This window comes from Diadema antillarum, unplaced genomic scaffold (assembly GCF_040938485.1).
Source record: "Diadema antillarum isolate AM-2024a unplaced genomic scaffold, OU_Dant_1.0 seq00000127_RagTag, whole genome shotgun sequence".
Classification (NCBI taxonomy): domain Eukaryota; kingdom Metazoa; phylum Echinodermata; class Echinoidea; order Diadematoida; family Diadematidae; genus Diadema; species Diadema antillarum.
Window position 1 is genome coordinate 474,250 of NW_027271206.1, and position 18,506 is coordinate 492,755.

Consider the following 18,506-nt stretch of genomic DNA (forward strand, 5'->3'; position numbering starts at 1 on the left):
CACCGGGACGGCACTCTGGCCACCGGAACAGTTCACGGGTTTGTGGCTAACCTCTTAACAACGACTGATTTCAAGTTTTCGAGCACAAACATAATCACCGGCGCCGAACATGAAATCATCCAAAGGAATCGTCGTTTCAAATCCTCTTCGACACATAATTTTGTTTTTCCATCCCTTTTTTAAGGCACGCGAGGAATGATATGCACCAAGGAGACTACTATATCTTGATGGACAAATTTGTTTGTGGATTCTGTAACGAGGTTCATGGTTAAGGCGATGGTGTTGTGTTTTTAAAGATAATACCGCGTGATACGGTTATGTTGTTCACATATCTCGCGGAACATTCAATAAGTTTTGGGATTTATTTTTGAGAAGGAGCTAGAAAACCTTTTCACATAATCATGAAGGGGCTAGCATTGTGTTTGGCTAGTGTTGTCATTGTTGTTTTGGGGTAGCCTAAAAAGTAACTCATAACTTTTTCTTGTATTCTGACTGAAAATTATTGTGTGATTTATCGTTGCGAAGTAACTGCCTTTATGTTAGAAGATGATTTATGATTAACGTTCGTCGATTGGCGTACCGCCGAGTTTATTATGATAGAGACCGAATTTCATATCAAGGCAAAGACTTAGGATTAATTAAGTTTTAGATTAGGTAGTTAGCTCAGTAATGAGACTGAAGAAGGAAATACAAAATAAGATTTGGTATCAACTCTCAAAATAATTGAGAAAGCACGGAATTGACACCCGTCCCATCCGATTGGGAGCAGTGAGCTAGAAATGACGTACAAGCGTCACATTCCCCAGTCCGTTCATTTTTTTTTATGTGCCCTCTGAGAATTCGGCCCTCGACACCCAGCCCCATTTCGACCTCATTCCAAAGATGAATCCAATTTGAATTAATGAACGAATGGACGGCGCTTTGAAGCCTAAAAATTCTGTCCTCTTCTTGGCTAGACGGAGCTTTTTTAAATCGTCTATTTCCGTTTTCATTATGAGAGGAAGAAAAAAAAAGAGAATAATCTCTTCCCTTTCTGTGGAGCATAGATTGATGAAGAGAGGCAGGAGAAGAGGTTGAAATGAGGCATTTACGGGTACGAAGAAACCGGGGAAAATAGAGAGAGAAGACAAGTTTAAAACAAGAATAAAAACAAGATAGAAGAAGGAGGAGAAGAAGAATGAAAAGGAGAAGACATACAAGATGTCATTATCTAAATTAGTTACAGATACCCTCACCTCCTCAAGAAAGAACAAACAAATAAAGAATACCTCCACTGACGCAATCACAACAAAAGGTACGGTTTTACGAAAAAAACGTAAGGGCATTTTGGATTATAATATTGCAGACCATTCCAAGGACATCTCACAACGTTTTTACGAACAAAAATATTAGGGTACTGTGAGGTGATGGCAATGTCCAATTTGCACTTCATGCCATTGTGACTTATTCGATGATTTCGTGAAATCACCGAGCTTCGTATTTTCATGATTCTTATCTAGTTTGTTTAATGTTTAACTGTCAAACATCCAGGAATTTGCTTGGATTATTTTTTTTCATAAAGGTCCACTTGAGCGTTGAGTTGAAAAGCCATCCAAGTATACCACCACACCTTATACCAAGGACAAAAGACTATATATCTTGTCGCACAATACACTCATGTTTATCTTCTTTAAACAGTATTGAGTTGAAACGGAATGCAACAAAATGTGTTAAGAAGTGATAAATATAGGGAATGAGTTTATAACAGAAGTACTAAGCAGGAGTAAAAAGGTCAACAAAAAGACAGAAATGGACAGAATTAAGGCAAAAGAGAAAACAAAATACAGAATACAAAGTCTAGAAGACGGACTGTACAAAAGAACCCCATGGAGACATGCACATTGAAAAATATAAATACAAACGAAGAGAGAGAGACAGAAATAGATAGATGATAGATAGATATATAGATAGATGATAGATAGATATATAGATAGATGATAGATATATAGATGGATGATAGATAGATATATAGATAGATGATAGATAGATATATAGATAGATGATAGATATATAGATGGATGATAGATAGATATATAGATAGATGATAGATAGATATATAGATAGCTTATAGATATATAGATGGATGATAGATAGATATATAGATAGATGATAGATAGATATATAGATAGATGATAGATAGATATATAGATAGATGATAGATATATAGATGGATGATAGATAGATATATAGATAGATGATAGATAGATATATAGATGGATGATAGATAGATATATAGATAGATGATAGATAGATATATAGATGGATGATAGATAGATATATAGATAGATGATAGATAGGTATATAGATAGATGATAGATATATAGATGGATGATAGATAGATATATAGATAGATGATAGATAGATATATAGATAGATGATAGATAGATATATAGATGGATGATAGATAGATATATAGATAGATGATAGAAAGATGATAGATAGAGGGAAAGCAAGAGAGTATGTGTGTGTGAGAGAGAGAGGGAGAGAGACAGGGAGAGAGAGGAGATAACGATGGAGAGATGGAGGGATGGGGAGAATTAATGGCGTCCTTTTTGCCAGACAAAGATATTGGAAAAGACATGGAGGGAAGGAGAGACTTGGAAATTTGAAAAAAGATAATGACCAAGACTGCGTAGACATGGTAGATGTACAGTGTATACATGCGTGTGTGTGCATGTGTGTATGTGCGTGTGTGCGTGTGTGCGTGGTACGTGTAGGTTAAAGACAGAAATATGGAAGAGAAAAAGAGAGAGAGAGAGAGAGAGATACAAAAGAGGACCACATACCCAGGGTTAATGGCAGGTGTGGGGTCATGCGAGTAATGAAAAAATACCTGTACGTTCTCGCTTCTGCCGCATTGCTTGCTCGAAGCTTGGTCGCTAGGACGCACAAGATCCGAAGAAACAGCACAAAATTGACCTGCAGGAACAAGGAAAGATATTGAAAACAAAAAATGAATCGACTTTGAATTGAAATTGAATTCCTCGTTGCTACAGCTGACAACCTTCAGGACTTCAAACGATCCCTCATGCTGAATGATGTTGCCATGGCAAGATATGAAAGTGACATCTATTCATTTCAATTATCTCATAACAATTACCAGAACGTCTGTCGAAATGACCGAAACAGAATGCAGTATTTGACCATCAGATAAAATTTTATTTCGTTCATACTTTTGAGTCAGTATAGGTAGACTTATGGAAATACAGACAAACAAGATCGTACTCAGTCAAAGCTAGGTTATTCCTAACTATGATAGTATTCAAAAACCTTGGCCCTAATTCAATTGTCTATTTTACGTCCCTATATTTATCCTAGCCTCGGGAGCTTCATTATATTGAATTATTTGTTATTTTCATTTCTTTTGTTTTTACACACACTCACAAAACTCACACACACATACAAACATATATATATATATATATATATATATATATATATATATATATATATATATATATATATATACTATATTCATTTATTCATTCATTATTATCTATAATTACAATTGTCAACAGTTTGCTGTTTGTTTTCTTTTAGTACGCCCAAGGCAGGCACTTATATTTTATCTATACGAGGTCACTCGCCTTAAAAAAAAAAGTGAAAAAAAAACACAGCTGTTTATGAGAGCCGTGCTTTCAAGATACGTAGTCCTATTTCTATTTCTCTTCATATCCCTTTAAGGCACGCAAGGAAAGCTTGGGCATAATGACCAGAAATGACCTTCTTATCCTGATTATTTTCGAACCGCACTCTCCACCTTTAGATTTTCATTCCCTTTTTTTTTCCAGTGGAAATTATGCTTATTGACAAAATTAAATTCTTCTTTCGACCATCTGCATCAACTGTACTCCCAGATTATGTCCTCTTAATTGCCCACCCCCCCCCCCCCCCCCCCCAACAGATCCATTTTGAATCTGCTCAGTTTAGCCTCAATGGACTATACTGTCCTGGAGATACAAAAGGTCATTGGTATTGTGTACAGTTGCCTCGCCCTTGGCTATGATTGGGTGGGGGCCTTAGCTGATCCGCGGAAGGATTTGGCGAAGCACAAATGACGCAATGCACCAAGACGTTCGAGGGAAAAAAAGAGAAGGGATACGATCTGAATACCCAAAAATATAATCCCTTTTCTTAAGCTTGCGAGGGCCACCGACTAGATTATTGCAATGAAGAAGAAAATGTCAGCATTAAAAGATTATTTTCTCTATCTGTGTTTGCGTCTCCCTCTTTCCATATCTCCCCTTCCCCTCTCTTTCCTTCTCTCTCTGCAAGAGGGCAAGACATATGTATCTTCTCATTCCTTTAGCTTCAATAACCTGTTTTCCTCGTACTTTGTGATTATTTGTTTTCTGTAAGCATCCCGAGGTTTTGTGTATTAATATTTTGATTGTCTCCTTCTCTATTTTCTGGTCTGTGCTCACAGCGAAACTTCTTTGGCGATTCTTCATTAAAAAAAAAGATCCTTGGTAATAAGAGGACTTTTCTTCGACGGTTATTTGTATATCATTAAGCTTCCTTTAAAATCTTGTCTCGTCATCTTCTGTGGGGATTTTTTGAGGATTTTAGGGGGTAATTTTAAGATAAAATACCTCTTTGTATCAAGTTAGCCATGTTCTGATGCCTTTTGGTCTCTCACAATTACTACAAGATTGACAAGGGAGGGATTGATATGTCTGGCAATTGACGTCATAATAACAGAAGACTTTCTGACCCAATTTAATAACTCGCGGAGCTGGAAGACTACACAGTGCCTTTTATCTGTTATCTTTTTTTCCCCTCTCCATTTACCCGTTCAATACCTACTTCCTATCAAGTTCATCCTATGGGATTGGCTTAAGAAGAACATTCAAGAGATAGAGCGAAAGGTAACAGAGGCAAAAATCCTGGTAATGATGCCATTTGAATTTTAGCATGTCTTAGACGCAAATTTGATAATCCGATTAGGCGTGCCTTGAGATGGGTGACTTTCGTAGACATTGCATGTCCGCTATTCCAGTCGCCGTCTTGTTTTCTTCATAAGCCTTCATAACTGGGGTTAAATCATCCCCGCACTGAAAATAACTACCAAGGAATTAGATTAGCTTTAATCTACACTCAAATTTCATGCACGCTAATTTTCGAAAGGTTATGGGACGGCAACACAAAAGTTCGATGCTTGCCTTTATAGCATATTCTCTGACCAAGTATTAACTAATGAAGGCAAGGCAAACTTGGAACTTTGTAAATGCAATTAAACGAAGTCGGGAAGATAGATAACTTATAGAAGGGCCTTTGGGACAGAAAGACATCTCATGAATGTGAATACGCCAGTAATCTTGCTTTATTACAACATAGTCGGAGACTGCTTGGAGCTTTGTGGTCATTATGTGCAACCGCTTTACGACAGCAGCGGGCGTGCTTGGCATTGAAATAGGCGCGGGGGAAGAGATTGAAGTATACGTATACTCCATTCTTTTAACCCGTTCCGTACTGAATTCTGAAATTGCTATAGACTTAACACGCAGGTCACCAGGTTCTCATACGAAACGAGTTAATGTTACATCATTTTTTTTTCGCTGTCTCGGGAAAGAATGGAGAAGTATTGTACACATCGGATGGATGTGGTCGTCTCAATGTCCCCATTTGTTCGGATAAAATATCCCCCTCTTTTGTGCAAAACGAAATTAACCATACAACTATGGCAAACCTTATCACAAACACAAAAACGACAACAATAACACAACCATCCGAGAAGTTGTCGAATGGGACAAATTCTGAAGATTAATGAATACCACAGACATTACGTATGACGCGTTTCGTTACCATACTGATTGCAAGGATGGTATTCACTGTCATGAATTTTGGTGATTTATTATGTTAAATCATCCCTGGATATTTAAATTTGTCACCACGACAGACTCTAGTGGTGATTTGTAAGAGGTGAAGTCCCTGATCAAAGTTACGGTGGCCCGAAATTCACAAACCTATTGTAATTGCAGTTGATTCGACAGTCAACGGATTATGCAAAATTCAGGCTGCGCGAAAGCTCATAACATATCGCGTGTGCCGAATGTAATCCTATATAGGCGTGCTGTCACGCGGATTCGCAAAGTGGGCCTATGCCTATTTCGCGCTTGCTTTGAAATTCATAGAATTCAAATCATATAGATTTCATTTATACGTACTACCTATTGTGAATGGTGCAGTAAAGTTGATTTTTTCCTTATCTTTTTTTTTTAGTAGTTCGCTTAATTCTTGGCATACAAATTCAAACTTCAAAACATAACTCTGTTTTCGCAATTATTGTATGATATGATTATGTGATTCGGTCTGCGTGTGTGCGCGCGTGTTTGATTAAGTACTTTAAGAAGTCATATATATAATATTATATACATCTTAAATATATATATATATGTATATATATTATGATATATAGTATATAGTATACTGCCTGATGTAATAGATAAATCATAATATAAAAGAAAGGCTTTGAAATTCTTCTTACACAGACCATTCAAAGGTTCTAAGAGTTCACAGTGTAACTATGCGTGGCCAACGTGAATATACTGTACCGTTGTCTCTTCGAAAGTGCAAGTATCGACATAACTTTATAAAATTTTTACCAAGAGCCATGATGATAAATTATGATTTTAAGTGACACGAGAGACGTCAGTTCTACGAATCTGAGTACTACGACGAGAATTCACGACTAAGGCAGGTCACGCTTTCTCTAGTTGATTTTCTTTTCATTTTTTTTTCATTCGGTGATAAGACAGCACTGATTTCTCTGCGACCAGCGATGCATTTTGGGTATGGAAGGCAAGTTCATGGTTATTCAAATTCATGAAATTCTTCCGTCGAGATGTTTTCATTGCAACTGATTGACAGGAATTTGAATAATTACGTAGTACCCTCTGCATGCTATAAGGATTAGAACCAACCCTTGCTGTCGGGCGAAAGCTCGGTGGTCTAGCGGAAATGATGCCTGTCCGGTGATCAGGAGGTCGTACGTTCGAATCCCGCTTGAGTATGTACGCCCATGATTTTTTATCACGGCTACTACTGAAACACTGATCAATTCAGTGCGTATTTACGTCGATGTAGGGCAATTTGTCAATCAGTTGCTAGTTCAGGGTTGTTGGGGTAAATTCATAGTTCAAACAAGAGTAAGGATTTTATGGTAAAAAAAACACGACTTTCATTAGTTTGAATAGTTCTTTCAAAATCACAAGTCTTCCTCTCTTTTTTTTTGTTGACTCACAAAGATAGAGATCATCACAGGCGCTTTGATAATCCAGTAGCTGGCGTCCTCCGTGGCGTCATGAACAAAACACCTGTAGGAAGAGGTGGGTCTAAAGATGGATCATCAGGTATTGGAAATAGACTTTTGCCTTTGAACATGCCAGAATCTGCCCCCTCCCCCCCCCCCAAAAAAAAAAAGAAAGAAAGAAAGAATTCCCCACACAAACATTCAAATAACTAAGCAGGACAAATAACTAAAGCGTAGCATTGGTTACCATGGTGACAAACTGATTTTAGAACAAAAAGCAACAGATTAGAACAAAAAAAGGGAGACAATAAAGATTTGATATCGGTAATACGGTACGAAGCCTTGACGGTGGTTAATCAATCATCTAACCTTTCGTTGAGAAACATCAACAAGTTTTCCGTTGGTCAAAGGGCACGGACTCCGGTGGGGAGGGATTTCTAATTCGCATACTTATGTTTGATGTTAAATTAAACCAAACCAATTTTAAAAACAACAACAACAACAACAACAACAACTAATATAAGTGAGATGAATGCATGTAAGACACCCGTCTCACGAAAACATAGAAGTGAGTCAAAACATATTATCTCCGAGTGCACAATCTTCACCATTTCACATTGTTGCCAATATAGAGGGACTAAGGGTTTTCAAGAGTAGGGTTATAATCCATGTTATCAGTCATATCAAGGAATGGGCGTTAAACCAACCCCTGCCAGTTTTTCATACACTCCAAAAAGGTCGGTGTTAGATTTTACACCACTGGTGTTAAATCTATAAAAAAAAACAATGTCAATTATATAAGACCATACTGACAGGTGTAGAGAGTATGTTGTATTGGTGTTGAAAAGTGGTCACCTGGAACTTCGTGTTGTTAATTTGACTCTGCAACTGGTGATATTTTTGATTTTGTGATTAGCGTTGATTTGACATTGCTGGTGTTAATTTCAATGGTATAACACCCGCCTAGTGTGAATAGGAGACCACACCCACTGGTGTTACTGTGGGGTAAATGTGTTCACTTTTTTTTCTCGAAAAATCATGTACTTTACTGGAAGTTCTTGTTCGTCTTCTTGAAGTTCAAGATCAACCAGAAGAAAAGGAATTAATCACCTCTTAAAATGACAGTTTTCTATTTTGAAGTGACACCCGTGTGTGTTAATGCAACACCACAAATGAGCACCGAAAGTTTAATACAAGTTCGGTGTTTCACATTTAACTTTTTGCAGTGTAACTTCCATACACTTGATTTCACCGGCTCCTGGCAGGATATAGCTTTGCGGCAAACTAGCCGCTGATGTAACGTCGCTGGACACCCACTGAAACAGACGAGTTTCAAGGATGCATGTGCATCTGTCCCACCACAGTGAAAAGCCATGGTTGTGTTACATTCTAAGACCTATAAAGTCATTGACCAATTGGCTACGAGAACTTGATGTTTCATACGCAAAGAAATCATTTATATGAAATACTAAAAAGCATACAGTTCCAAGAGGATTTAAAAGTTATTTGACGCAAATCGGTTTTGAAATGGCTTAGATATCCAAGAAGAAAGTGATCCCAATAAAAGGTGGGTTCCAACTATTATAAGGACCATTTTGTTTTCCATTGTTTCTGAATATCTCAGCCATTTTAAAACCAATTTTCATTAAGTAGACTTTTAATTCCTCTAGAATCGTAAGCTTTTTACTATTTCATATGAGTCATGTAAGTGGTTTCTAATTATCTTGCACAAAGTTAAAACCAGAATTTCCATATCGACCAACACTATATTATAACCTTAATTGAGAAATCCTTTTCTTACCCCGGCGACTTCTGTCTACCTCTGTAGATGGCCCAGGGTACCACCACCAATACCGGGCAGCCTGGAAATAGAAACACAAAACAAAACAAAACAAGAACTTACAAAAGCGAGTCCAAACGTTAAAAGCTTTTATTCTGATGTCATTTCATTCATTTCTATGTTACCCATCCGCCTTGTCTTTCAGCTTCGGAACAAATGAAACATATTTGCAAACATTGAAGGGGGAAACCCTAATCGACGAATGATTGTAAAGAGGGTTCATTTCATATCTACTTTAGATACTCTTAGGATGTTCGTTGTTGTATAAAAGATAACATGCAACAGTAAAAGAAAGCTTACAATGTGTTTTATATCAGCCGGAGAAAAACGGTTCAGGAGACTGTCATCAAAATTAGATTTGTTTCATTGGACAGCAGTCCTACATTTAACAAGGACAAAGGACAAGTGCGAAGCAAGGGACGCGTACAGAATAGAAATTCGCGAAACTATTAAACACGTAGGCCTATTATAAAAAAAAAAACCAGATGGAAAAAAGTGGTGGACATAAGGAGCATTCAACGTCGATTGAGATGAAAGTCACTAATCAGCTTTCTCACAAGACAGCATGAGTTACAAAGGTCTTACATAGTGCATTGATCTTGGGCAGTGGAGAGTACATAATTATAGTGATTATGAAGCGGTTATATCACCACAGGCAGTATCAGTATGGCGTACTTCCTATTTCCAAATTTGGCTATGCATGAAACGAAGAGGGGGTGGGGGAGGTCGTTGCAAAATGTGCGCTACACTTTCGGATTTTATCATGGAGTCGTGTGCGCTGATAAAAAATAAATAAACAAAATAAATCAAAAGAGGAGATACTGTTTATTGGAAATAAGCTTATTATGGCTAATTGATAAGCAACATGTGAACGTGAAGCAATTTAACGTATCCTCGATGGTAGCTATCATGGATGGAAAGGTAAAAGAAGGGGTATATCCCTTCCACTGACCACCGGAGCCTCATCTGATCGCCAAAATGCACAAATATTGGCATTGCGATTATTTCCGATGGAATCTATTCCGACAAGCTCCAGGGACTCACACCACGGCTCACGGAGGGTGATATCAATGCTTGAAGAGCCCCGGAACCAACACTCAATCAAGTTTATACCCCTGTTCCCCCGTTCCACGGAGTTTCTTTTTCTTCTTCTTCTTCTTCTTATCGGTCACTCGTCGGAAACAAGGTTTGTTGCTTCCGACCGCCCACGGGAGTATGTCGGATCGCAGTCTGATAAATCCGACTTGTGTTGGCCGCCGACTATGAAATCAGTGTCCGATATCTCGGGCGTGATCCTATGAGGTAAGATCGTCTGATGAAGGAACTAATCTTAGAGCTAAACCCCCATTCCACAAAGATTTTCTCTCATCGGTCGATCATCGGAAGCAAAGTTTGTTGCTTCCGGCCACCCATCGAGGAGGAATGCAGCATGGTGAATCCGATTTGGTTGGTCGACTATCAGGTGAGTGTCAGACAGGTCGCGCGCGATCCTCATCGGACGATCTTGTCTCATCGGATCACCTCCCGACCTGTCTGACACTGACCTGATAGTCGACCAAAACAAGTCGGATTCATCGGACTGCTGTTTGACACACTTCGATGGGTGACCGGAAGCGATTAACTTTGCTTCCGATGATGACCGACGAGAAAAAATTTCTGTGACGTTTATTGTTTAGTCGTCGGAACCTCAACATACTGTGATAGGACGTACGTCGGCTGGACACGCTCGATAGAGGCTCAACACGATTCTAACACACGTATAACTAACTCGACACTTATCGGACTGAATCGGCTCTTAAGGCAATCATGGTCCCCAAAGTCAAAGCTACAGAGCTGGTTCGAGCGGTGAGACAAATCTCCATCCGGGTGTTTAATTAGCCGATATCCATTTCATATCTGGCATTTTTGTCCTCTGTAGAAGCTGAGCAGGATTGAATAAGACGAAAAGCGTCAAAAACCGTCCAAAAAATGCGTCAAAGCAATAATCTTCGATATCACATCTATAATTAAGAAATGCCCACATAACAGGCCGAAATCGCCCTCATTACACCTTGTCATTCGCAACTACATCATGTTTTTCATTCTTGATCATTTATTCAGACCGGGTATCCTCACTTTTGTGAGTTCACGGGACTTATTTTTGGCATGTTTCCTGGAGATTACTCATTGCATGAATATTCATACTCCTGTCCTCATGCTCTTAATGTAGCGCCTCTCTCGTAAAGATTTTTATATGCTTGTCTAACACCACACACCATGACGTCTACACAAGTGGAGATGTAAACATCCTTTCCTTGAAAGATGACGCGCCAAGCAGCCATTGAAGTTTAATCCATCAAGTTGTGTCTGTCACCTACATAGCAAAAAGAGAGAAATTTTGGAGGCATTGACTTCCGTGAATTTAGGGAGTCTCCATGAAAGATGAGGAACAACGTGAAGTCTTTTGTCACAAATTTTGAAACAATTTTTGGTATATATCTAAGCAAACGGGACACCTGTCAAAGTATGCGGGACTACAATAAAATATTGACAATTTCGTGGTTAAATCACGTGACGGCGACACATGCAATGAAGATGGTTTGGGGGTTTGCATCGAAAAAGCTCTTTACCTTTTGTTCTTGTGTGTTTGTCTGTGTGTGTGTGTGTGTGTGTGTGTGTGTGTGTGTGTGTGTGTGTGTGTGTGTGCGTGCCTGTGTGTGTGCCTGTGTGTTTTGCTCTCGTAGATCAATAAGCAAACTCTCAAACGATGCATAATAAAAATAAAATCGAACAAAACCCAAATCAAAACGATATAATTCAACACAGAACAGTGCAGAAAGTTGGAAACAATCAACTGCTGGCGTTAACAGAAAATAAAAGCATGGATTGTACAATTACTGAGTATGGCGTCACTCTTATGTTAGCTGAAATAAAATGATATGAGTATTTGTCCACACAATCATGGGAATTTGTTCTTTTCTTCTACCAGTTAAGTGGAGATATTCACGAAGTTCTTCTTCTTCTTCTTCTTCTTCTTCTTCTTCTTCTTCTTCTTCTTCTTCTTCTTCTTCTTCTTCTTCTTCTTCTTCTTCGTCTTCTTCTTCTACATGTAGTCTGCAGAAACCTCCGGAATGTGTACCCTGCACAATAGCTTTTGGCTGTTATTAGCAATGAATAGACATTACTCTCTTGGAACGAAAGGTCATGGGGTACGATACATGTTAAAAATTTACTTACGTTTTTGCAAGTTAAGACGTGGTGAATTAACCCCCTGGTGACTATACGTAAAATCACTGACGTCTTTAATCTTCGAGTTTTGCTTATTTTTTATTCATCAACTTTTTAGGTTTTCTCTCTTTTTGCAACTGTTGATATAGATTCAAGAAGTAATTAACTATTTCTGTCTATCTTTTCTTTTCATAAAACGTTTTTGAGGTGCTTCACAAAAAAAAAAAAACCACACATAAAAAAAAAAAACAACTTGTCCTGGTAAAAAACATGTGTTCATTACAGACTTCTGTCACTGCCTTAAACGCCATCTTTATTTGATCTTACTCTAAATGAATCTGATATCAGAAGTTACTTCGAAAAATGAGTCCAGTATTTTGTTCGAATTGAGGAATTTTGTCTCGTTAAGATCGTTCAAAATGGTACATTTCCTCGGATCGCCATGCTTTGAATACTACGATGCATATTATCGATCTATATTATGCTATGGAGTTGGCTGGCGTTTGCCAGTACCTACGCAGCTCGCAGAGAACTGCAAAAGTGCGATTTCGTCTAAGCAAGATACCAAGTCGATGGGGGGAAAAACACGTCTAAATGACAACGTTCCTGTTGCTTTCATATCTTTTATGATATTTAGAGGCCTTGTTGTAGCTTTTGTGTGTGTGTTCGTGTGTGTGTGTTTATCGGGAGGTGGGAGGCTTACTATTCATGATGACGTAAAATCATAACATATCACAAGTATAGCAAGAACAGAACAGTTTACACCAGGAACGAGTGAGGATGAACCTGTCTCCCATCTCCCTTGGTTAAACCTTTCGCTCTTCTCTATTTGGGAAGCATGTAAACAGCTAGTAACTCAAGACCGTTTCGCTGGAAATGATTTCATTTCTCTTTTTCATTTCTTTCTCTCTCTCCCTCTCGTTCTCCTTTCTTTGATTCTCTACCCCCCCCCCCCCCCCACGGCCATCGATGGACGATGCGTCGAGAAGATTGTAGGTCTTTGTTTTTTTTCTGTTAATATTCTTCTTGCTTCCCTAAAGCGTTTTTAACACATTTACTCACAGACACACACACACACACACACACACACACACACACACGCACACACACACACAAACGCACACTAACACGCACACAAGCAACCGTGCACGCGCGCACACACGCACAATGCCATACTCCATGGAATGATCCTCCTGCGGGCACTGTTACACTCGCACAAATCTCACCGCGCCCTATTATATCGAATGAACCGCAGACGACATCATTCCGAGCGATATAGCCGTCAATCAGGCTTAAAGAAGACGAGGATTATATACAATGCTTGAGTCGACCCCTCTCTTCGCTCCATCGGGTAAACATCGTTTTCTTCCCCACATTTCGTCCCTATTTCGCTATTGAATATAATCTCTTTCTTTTTCTCTTTTCCCCCCGCTGGTCGTTATTTATTCATTCGCGAGATCGGAGTCATAACACCCCTCTCCGATTTCACGTACCTATTTGCCCGGTTACACTGACATCAGTTTAAACGATGAGGGAAAAAAGAAGAAAAACGAAAAGTGAGCAGAGAAGATGAGGGTGAAAAAGTCAACTGACAAACAAATCTTATATCTTATTCTTATGGAATGCGATGCAACTTTACACTTGCGTAACACTCAAACGAAGCGCATATTTGAACATATCAGAGTCTTTTATTATTATTTTTTTTAATGAAACAACACTCTATTTCGGAAATCTTTTAGAACACTTGATGAGGCAAAAAGATCGCCATGTCCTCTACTACATGTGTTATAAGTTTAACTCTCTTTGCACCTTAAAGGGAACTTATAGTTTTTGGTTGAGACTTATCTTCAGGTTTATAACATTATTTGGTGAGATAATGAGAAACCTCTTATGAAATATGAAAGAGCATGTAATTCCAAGAAGGATTCAACGTTTACTTGATGAAATTTGGTCTTGAAATGGCGGAGATAGCCAAAAAAGCGATCCTAACAAAATTGACAGGCTAGCAAGCTTTTATTAGGATCTCTTTGTTTTATCTTCTTTTTGGATATCTCAGTCATTTCAAAACCTTTTGATTCCCCTCAGAATACTGTACGCTTTGTAACATTTCATAGAGTGGTTTCTAAATATCTCGCAAAACGTTACAAGCTGAATCCTCACCACAACCAGTACTGTACAATCCCTTTAAAACCCCTTCACATGGTTATCAAGTAAAAGGAATTCACAATGAAGTGAAATCGTTTACAGCTGACATCTTTGAAAAAAATAGAAAATGCATTTTTCTGCACACAGTGGTGAGTATGTGACACGACCATTTAAAAAACACCCGTATAGCCTTCTCGTTGAAACACGTGATTAGGTTTCCGATATTGATAAATTTAATGAGATAGATGTCGATGATGAAAATTACCAGTAAACAGACTTCTCCATTGTCATTGTACATTCTTTTGCAAAGTATATCGAAAAAAATTGTCAGTTATTACATTCTAAAAGCGAATTGCTCCTTGGAATTTAGCTTGGGTAAGTAGTAGTTAGAAAGTATAGTGTAATAATTCCTTTAAAAATTCAAACATCATAATGTGACGGCGTATGATAGAGGGCGCTAAACTTACTTCACCGTCCAAGATGGATCCATGCCATTTACTTCTGCGACAATTTATTGCTCCCACGTACGCTAGGCCAAACATCAATTCTACCCACAAACATAACCATAACACTTATGCTAATCCTCACATCAACTAATCCTCACATCAGATTAGACCTAAAGACCCTATTACAACCAGATACCCTAACCCTAATAAGTCCTAGGAGAAAATAAGACAGGAGCAATTGTCGCAGGAGTAAATATCCTGTCATCCCCAAGACAAACTCTTAAGGGGTTAATGAACTTTATTCTACATACGGGTTCTACATACGTACTTACAAGAAGTCTCCTTATCTCTTTAAAGGGAGGGAATAGAATGTATGCACTCACACTTGCTTGTCATTGTTAGTCTTTGCTTTTTGTTAGCCAAATTGTATGCTGTATGAATAGATTTATATTCGTTGTCATGGACGACACGAGGTAAAAGGTGAGCGAACTTACCCCATCCTAAGGCGATGTATCGGTAAATGGATTTTTCTGTAAAAACTGCCAAGGTGATGAGGGAATGGAGATACACGCCCTCTACGAGCAACCAGTAAAAGTTGGCCACGAGAAAATACTGGATCAACGTAAATGCAATTTGACATCCGGGATTCTGCAACAAGACAAAACAACAACATGATGATATAGAATACGGAATAATTATGTCGCATTATTGCATATATTTTCACGATGACATAATGTTGCTGTGTTTATTTTGAAACATAAGAAAATGGTAAATAAAGCCACTGAAAATGTATTAGAAGGAACAGAAGAGAAACATTGAGTACCCTATACAAGTAGTCTCGAGCCTTTCATGATACAAACTGTTGCCAAATAAATATTTCTGTTACATCAAGAAGTGGAGGTAGTCAGACTTGGGCAAAGATGAAGACCAACTGGAAAGAAATCCTAACGACTGGGAACAAAATGTGGCAGATAATTATGAATATAGTAAAAGTTGTTGTTGTTTTAGTAGTACATATTATTGTATAGTAGTAGTAGTAGTAGTAGTAGTAGTAGTAATAGTAGTGGTAGTAGTAGTAGTAATAGTAGTAATAGTAGTAATAGTAGTAGTAGTAGTAGAAGAAGTAGTGGTAGTATAGTAGTAATAGTAGTAGTAGTAGTAGTAGTTATTTTAGTAGTAATGAAATATAGTCGTGATAGAAGTAGTAATAAGGAAAGTAGTACTAGTAGTAGTAGTAGTTATAGTACTAGTACTACTAGTACTACTTTCCTTATTACTATTATTATTAGTGTGTAACTTTTTATACCCATAATCTGATTGTGATAGCATGTTTTTGTTGCTCTTTAGATTACATTTATTGCATGTTTTACATTGATTGTATGTATTGAATGATCGTATATTTGATTGATTGTATCTTTTTCACTGATTGTATGTTTTATATCAAGTTTGAAATGATATCTCCTAAAGTCTTTATATCCATAATCTGATTGTAACAAATTTTCATTGTTGTTTTTATAGACTGATTGTCAATCTCTATTCCAGATATTTCTCTTCCAGAATATTGTATTTAGGCAACGAAATAGAAATGAACATCAAAAAAAAAAAATTCAATGAATTCAACTAAATCATCCTATGCTGCCTACCCCTCTGTCCAGCTCAGCGGAGTTGGTGCTGTTGGCGGTATTTGCATTGTAGAGCGCCGGATCGTTCTGCTCCTCGATGTCGATGATGTCGCGGATGAAGACGAAGATGGCACGGAGGATGAAGGACATGAAGAGGTGCATGTGGATGACGTTGCGTGTGCAGCGGAGCTTCCTACGAGATAGAAGAAAAGCAGAGAGAGAAAGAGAGAGAGAGAGAGAGAGAGAGAGAGAGAAATAATATGATAAGCTAGTTCGCAGTTCCACTTTGCGCATGAGCAGAAAAAAAAAGGTCATTCGTACCAAAAGTTGTTGTTGTTGAGATTTTTTGGCCTTCGATTCGTGTGCCGAATATTGTTTCTGTATCTTTTTGGCTTGCTTTCGATTTACTTTTCATGAGGGGTCCCCGGTCCCGCGTCAGTGAAACATACCTCCCACCTGATTTGTCATTCTTTTTTTTTTTTTTGATTTGGGGTTGCATCTCCAGTACAATCTGGCTCCAATAGGCACGTTGGTTTGTAATTTCACAGGGATAAGCATCTGTGATGTAATGACTATTCATGCAATCGTTTTACATGATTTACATGCTGCTTGCCAGCACATCCACCTTACAGCAAAAGTGGTTTTTGGCAATACCAATAGAAAAAGATTGTTAATACGTTCAATGCAATATATACGATGAAATGGATCCTATCCTAAGTGTTGATTGACGGATCATTCTGGTCAACTGGTACGCAGGTTCATCAATGTTCATTGTTTGTTTGAACAGGATTGATGAATCCCATAAGTTGTTATTTAAAATTTATGCATTATGTCGTTCTGAAAACGAAAGAAGTGCCCATAACCGACTGAGAAAAAAAAGAAAGGTCATTCGTATCAATGTGCCAATGAGCCACCTCCGAAGTGGCTTGGAGATGAAAATGTGACTGTGCATCACAAAAGCAACAAAATGTCGCACAACCCGTTTTCACATGTGAACTCATAATAGGCATTAAATGGGTCAACCTTGAAAATCTTTGCTTTTAACAATTTTTTTAAAATAAGAAATTATTCTTCTCTGTACTTATTAAGTTTGGATCATAAAACGACAGGGGGAATCGCGTGTTTTTACAGCTTTTCTGGAACATTATTTGTAGAAATGTGTGACTGGGTTTGTCTTGGAGACCCTTGTTTATTTCTCAAAAACCTTTTATACACTTTTCATTTCCAACTTTGAATACCTTTGAACGCGTAATGCTACTGCTCTGAAAGTTAGTACTAATCATGAATCAAAATGGTAATGTACTAAAATCCAACTGAATGTAATAGTTCCTTCATTCTGGTTACCATATGGGTTGGGTGTTTTATTACATAAAATGTTCAAGATATCACTTTTGATGCATATACGTGTAGGTCAGTTGTATCACAAAGCCTCCTACCATATATAAATCTTGCAATAAAGCCTGAAATATAAGGAGATATCACTCTTCTTCTCATTAAACCATAACTGTAGACAGTTTAATCCGGAAAGATTTTTATTATAACTATTTGTTCACATTTTAGATATTTAACAATACTTAACATCGATTACACTGGTTCAAAATTTTTGCATTGGTTGTTTTTTATCCCTAACTCACATTTTAGAACTATTCTGAAGCATTAATGCTGGGTATTTGTTTCTTCTTCAAATGGTAAATTATGCCTTTAATTGGTCCGAGAAAAGTAATCGTTAAATATCAACAACTCTTTTTTTTTTTTTGCCTATCTCTTCCTCTCCCCCCCCCCCTTCTCTCTCTTTTTTCTTTCTTTCTTATCTATTTTTTCCCATCTTCTTCTCGTTAATGGCGGGTTCCTTTCTTGTTCGTTCCGTTTGACAAGAAGAACTTCGAAGGGGATTTTCATAATTCTTGTCAGGTCGATTTACTCCGTCATTTAGTGCAAACGACTAACGTCTCTCG

General features: G+C 37.9%; 1 protein-coding gene across 1 annotated transcript in view; it reads right to left on the reverse strand.

Moving 5' to 3' along the window:
• LOC139727358 (vasoactive intestinal polypeptide receptor 1-like) overlaps positions 1-18,506 on the reverse strand; it is a 193,780-nt gene that overhangs the window by 8,039 nt on the left and 167,235 nt on the right. The window contains exons 6-10 of the mRNA XM_071638318.1: positions 16,573-16,819; positions 15,424-15,577; positions 9,093-9,153; positions 7,283-7,355; positions 2,873-2,958 (exon numbers count right to left, since the gene is read on the reverse strand). Of these exons, the coding sequence (XP_071494419.1) occupies positions 2,873-2,958; positions 7,283-7,355; positions 9,093-9,153; positions 15,424-15,577; positions 16,573-16,819 (621 nt within the window). The remainder of the gene's footprint in view (positions 1-2,872; positions 2,959-7,282; positions 7,356-9,092; positions 9,154-15,423; positions 15,578-16,572; positions 16,820-18,506) is intronic.